At 35.4% G+C, this 4,818-nt stretch overlaps 2 protein-coding genes across 3 annotated transcripts; both read left to right on the top strand.

The window, feature by feature from the left end:
* The first annotated feature begins 106 nt into the window (after positions 1 to 106).
* Positions 107 to 1,661, top strand: LOC106334151. 2 transcript variants are annotated; one of them, XM_013772482.1, is made up of 5 exons: positions 107 to 393; positions 711 to 846; positions 933 to 1,003; positions 1,078 to 1,229; positions 1,309 to 1,661. In XM_013772482.1, the coding sequence occupies exons 2-5, from the start codon at positions 842 to 844 to the stop codon at positions 1,501 to 1,503; spliced, it is 423 nt and encodes a 140-aa protein (XP_013627936.1). In that variant the 5' UTR covers positions 107 to 393; positions 711 to 841; the 3' UTR covers positions 1,504 to 1,661. The 2 variants fall into 2 exon arrangements, with proteins under 2 accessions (XP_013627936.1, XP_013627937.1); XM_013772483.1 differs by lacking the exon at positions 107 to 393 and having other exon boundaries at positions 619 to 846.
* Positions 1,662 to 2,299: 638 nt separating this feature from the next.
* On the top strand, positions 2,300 to 4,015 carry LOC106329529 (peroxidase 47-like). Its single transcript, XM_013768214.1, has 4 exons — positions 2,300 to 2,563; positions 2,638 to 2,826; positions 2,918 to 3,080; positions 3,499 to 4,015. The coding sequence occupies exons 1-4, from the start codon at positions 2,336 to 2,338 to the stop codon at positions 3,876 to 3,878; spliced, it is 960 nt and encodes a 319-aa protein (XP_013623668.1). The 5' UTR covers positions 2,300 to 2,335; the 3' UTR covers positions 3,879 to 4,015.
* Positions 4,016 to 4,818: the final 803 nt, after the last annotated feature.

Here is a 4,818-nt window from a genome sequence, read left to right as displayed (position 1 = left end):
TTTATTTGGCTACCGTTTGGTTTGTCTAAGGATTGGGCTTAAGTTTTCGTTTTCGGCCCCGCGACCACCTTGCTCTGCGCTAACCCTAATCTGTGGGGATGAAAACTGTGTGTTCTTCGTTACTCTTCATTCGGGGAGACGGTGACGATCGAGTGTCCTCGATGTTTCTGTAACAGATCACGTTATGATTTCTACGTCTTTAGTCTCATTAATCATATGCACACTACGAGTTCTTCAGTTTGTTGTTTCCATCAGCGATATATATGGGTTAGTATGTCTCTGGAAATCGCGATCTCTTTATCTCTCTCACACTCATCTCTTATAATCAACTGACAGCCGAGCAGATCGCCAAGTTCAAGGAAGCCTTTAGCCTCTTCGACAAAGACAACGATGGTTCAATTATCTTTCTCAGTTTCTTTTATCCGTAGAAATTTACATTTTCTAAATCTCGCTTTGATCGATGTCGATAATCTTTATCGCTTCAGATTCGCCCTATTCTGATATGCTGTGTTTGATTTTTTTTTCTTCAGTGAATGTTGTTTTGTTTGGTCGATTTGTTCGCTTGGATCTGGATTTTTGTTTTGTTTCATACATTTTGGTCTTTGAATATTTATTCGATCTGTAGAAGCGTCAATGTGTTTGCGTGATCAAATGAGACAGAGTTCTCAGTGATCTAAAATGTATTGCTCTCTTGATTGTGGTTTCCACAGGTTGCACCACTACCAAAGAGCTGGGAACTGTTATGCGTTCTCTAGGACAAAATACAACAGAGGACGAGCTACAAGACGTGTGATCAACGAGTCGACGCAGATGGAAACGGCACCATCGACTTAATCTCACAATGAGGTAACATGTTTCCTTCTGTATCTGCAATTTCTTTCTATGTTTCTTCCACATCACTTCATTGAAAAAGAAAACTTCCTAATGTATAGGGACATGGCGAAAGAAAATGACAAGCTCCATGATGAATTTGCATCTACTTTCTCCACATCGGATGTCAATGGTAACCACGCTAAAACCCTTATCCCTTTCTTACTTAAAAACTGAGAAAAAACGTACTAATCCCTAGTTTTACAGACTCGCCGATGCAAGACCGTGAGAACAAAGAAGCAACATATGCTATAGTGGAGACTTCAATGAAGCAGGTCACGTTATTGCAAGAGAAACATGGACAAGCTGTATCAAACATTAGAGACAAAGCAGAACAGTCTCTCATAAAAGACTATCAGGTACATAACACTAAAAATTGTAGAGTGTCATATCTATGACTAGATATATAACAGTTAAGTTCTGTAATACATTGGCCAGCTTGATCAGCGCAACAACGAGACGCCAAAGAAACTAGCTATAATCGTGCCGAGCTTGGCGTCGATTGAGGAGATGAGGACTTTGTTTCCGAAGAATATTCTGAGTGAAGATGCCTCAAGCATGGAGAAAAGATCAGCTAAACATGGACAAGACGAAGCTAACAACAAAACTCCATTCTTGGAAGTGAACATATGATTATTGATTAGATAAAAGAGGTGCCCGCTCTGGCAGTTGAGTTCATCAACTGGATGAGTCTAGCAGAGTATGAGTGTGTAAAGATGACATACGACTGTAGTACGCAAGCTTATTTTGTTCTGGATTAGCTTGTTGCCTACCGGTTAAATTTGGTTAATCTTCTCATTTGAATAAACCAAATATGAAAAAGAAAAGTAAATAGAGAAACAAACAAAAAAAATAGCCAAGACTTTGTTTGCTCCTCAAGAAAAAATAATAAAGTCAAAGTAAGCACATCTATGTGAACTACCACTTACTTTGCTTTGATGTGCTCATCTTTGACTTTGAATATACAACTATACTTCATTGATCGTCTCCATTTTTAATAATCATCGTTCATCACATTCACATCCTAGCCATTGACCCTATGGAATCGTTCTTACTGATATTATCTTGACATAATATGACCAATGACAATATAATATGGCCTAACGTAGCAACAATAGTTATATCTTATTATTCACAGCCATGAAATAAAGCATCTAGACTCTACACAAGCTCCACCCAAGAAATCATATGAAATATGAAGGTCATATACCATGTCATGGACTATGAGAATATGGAAAGGTAGGCATTTAAGTTTATTTATATGAAAAAGGAAAAACATGAAACAATGTCTAGAGTGATCAACCCAAGAACAACTTAATTATGTAAATATGTTTATTTTTAAATAATAAAAAATTTATATTAAAAATTTATTCTAACTATTTAAATTATTTTCTAATATTCATCCCGCCCGTAGGGCGGGCCGATCCTAGTATATATATATATCACGGTGGGGAGGTTATTTACGATGGGAGATAATGAGATGGTTATGGCAAATTTATTGAGCGTTATTATGCTTATGCATGCAATCGTTGCGCTTTCTTCTAACGTGAGGGGCTTAAGTAAGAATTACTACATGAAGAGCTGTCCTAACGCAGAGCAGATTGTGAAAAATAGTGTTAGTACTGCTCTTCAAGCCGATCCCACTCTAGCCGCAGGTCTTATCCGTATGCTCTTCCACGACTGTTTCATTGAGGTAACGTTTTCTACGTACATAAAAGAACACTAATAGAAGTTTTGAAAACTAACTTATTTATTTGTCCTATTAAGGGATGTGACGCTTCGATTCTGCTAGATTCAACAAATGACAACACTGCAGAAAAGGATTCGCCTGGAAATCTGAGTCTACGTGGCTACGAGATCATAGATGATACAAAACAAGAAATCGAGAATACTTGTCCAGGAGTTGTATCTTGCGCAGATATACTTGCCATGGCTGCTAGAGATGCTGTTTTTTGGGTAAGCTGATCAAGATCGATCATTGGTGATTATATTATTATGATGATTTATGTACTTTTAGAAAGAATTAGTAAATGGGTCTTTTTATTAGGCTGGTGGTCCATTTTATCAAATACCTAAAGGAAGATTTGATGGTAAAAGATCCAAGATAGAAGATACAAAAAATCTTCTTCCACCTTCTTTCAATGCCTCCCAACTCATTCAGGCTTTTGGCCAACGTGGCTTCAGTCCGAAAGATGTTGTTGCTCTCTCTGGTAAGTTATTTATTTACGTCACACTTAAGTTCCATTTCATGTTAAATGTTAAATATATTGTCTTTTTATAATAAGGTGATTTTGAAACAAATATTAATAAAAAATAAATAAAAGCTATTAGTAATAGAATTTTAGTAGTAAACTTCATTTATTAAAGTTACTATTCTAATTAATTATTTTAAAATTAACATGAGATTGACATATATATAGATTACTATGACTTATCAAATAATATTGTAGAGATTACTGACTTGAAATAATATTGGCATAGATAGTAAAGAGTCTCTTTGGTAAGTCTTCTTTAGTAATATTAATATACTTTACATCACTTAGAATGAAATCCATACAATATATATGTTTATCGAGAATGTGAATACTCCAAAGCAATTTGTTAACTTAATTTGTGAACTATATATAGGAGCACATACCCTTGGAGTTGCACGATGCTCATCCTTCAAGGCTAGACTTATCACCCTAGATTCTTCAGTAGACTCTTCTTTTGCAAACACTCTCTCAAAAACTTGCAGTGCCGGTGACAATGCAGAGCAACCACTTGATGCCACACGCAACGATTTCGACAATGCTTATTTCAATGCGCTTCAGATGAAATCAGGAGTCCTCTTTTCAGACCAAGCCTTATTCAACAGTCCAGTGACGAGGAATCTTGTTAATGGCTATGCCCTTAACCAAACTAAGTTTTTCTTTGATTTTCAAAAGGCCATGCGCAAAATGAGCAAGCTCAATGTCAAAAATAGCTCTCAAGGTGAAGTCCGTAAACATTGTCGCTGTCTTAACTAAAGCATGTACCAAATGTATTTATGATTTTCTGTACCAGTGCTCCTACCATCGGTTATATGTATCTCGATGATATGATTCATGATGAATCACTTGTGCACCATCTAAAAACTTGGTGTTTCGTAATATGTTGGGTGTAATTGTTTGTGTGTTTCACAAATCTAATAAAAACGTTTGACGTTTGTCTATGTATTCTCTATCTATGTATATAGCCGAGAAGAAGGGAGGGTATATAGACTAACTATATATTAGGTAGGTGGGAAGGAAACATGCTGGAACTTCCGTTTCGGTGAAACCTCTGCGTACATTGGAAGTTGGAACTGGTTTAGAAAAGATGGAGAAGTCTTACATGTGCCCTGGGTTCAAACCACCTTTGGTACGGAAAGTTATTCTCTAGATCGAAATATCTAAAGGCTGACTCTAGGGTACGGAAAATTATATTGATAGAGCATCGGCATTAGTGAACCCCCTCTTGGGGTTCATAGGATTTTTTTAATATATTTTTGGTGGATCTTTGAATAGTAATAAACCTCTATCTATTGTGTTTTTGCATTAGTGAACCTGAAAAATGGTTCATAAGAATAAAATAATATTATTTTTTAAATTTTTTAAAACTTTTCAATATATTGACATTTCATGAATAAAATATAATAATATTTTAAAATATTTTAAAACTTTTTATTCAATACATTAAGAATAGATTACATAAAAAAAAATTACATAAAAGTTTTATTCAATAATTTCAGAATTCATACATTTGAGATTTCAAGAAAATACAAAGATTATTCATCTTCATCACGAAACTTTTGCCATACATTCTCCATTAAATCAGCTTTCAAACGATCATGCTTCTCTGTATCTCGAACTTCTCTGCGAATGCCTAACATACTATCGACATGAATACTTTCTCTCCTTTTGACCTTGGAACTTCTGCTTGACTCTC

This window comes from Brassica oleracea, chromosome C3 (genome assembly GCF_000695525.1).
Source record: "Brassica oleracea var. oleracea cultivar TO1000 chromosome C3, BOL, whole genome shotgun sequence".
Taxonomy (NCBI): Eukaryota; Viridiplantae; Streptophyta; class Magnoliopsida; order Brassicales; family Brassicaceae; genus Brassica; species Brassica oleracea.
The sequence above is the reverse complement of the archived record's forward strand: the minus strand, read 5'-3'. Positions and strand labels throughout refer to the sequence as shown.

Bases quoted from the DNA above. Each gene is read 5' to 3' on its own strand.
- LOC106334151 (XM_013772482.1), top strand. The intron at 1,004-1,077 runs GTAACCACGCTA...CTAGTTTTACAG, and splicing joins CTCCACATCGGATGTCAATG to ACTCGCCGATGCAAGACCGT. The intron at 1,230-1,308 runs GTACATAACACT...TACATTGGCCAG, and splicing joins CTCTCATAAAAGACTATCAG to CTTGATCAGCGCAACAACGA.
- LOC106329529 (XM_013768214.1), top strand. From the start codon at position 2,336: ATGGGAGATAATGAGATGGTTATGGCAAATTTATTGAGCGTTATTATG. The intron at 2,827-2,917 runs GTAAGCTGATCA...TCTTTTTATTAG, and splicing joins CTAGAGATGCTGTTTTTTGG to GCTGGTGGTCCATTTTATCA. The intron at 3,081-3,498 runs GTAAGTTATTTA...AACTATATATAG, and splicing joins AGATGTTGTTGCTCTCTCTG to GAGCACATACCCTTGGAGTT.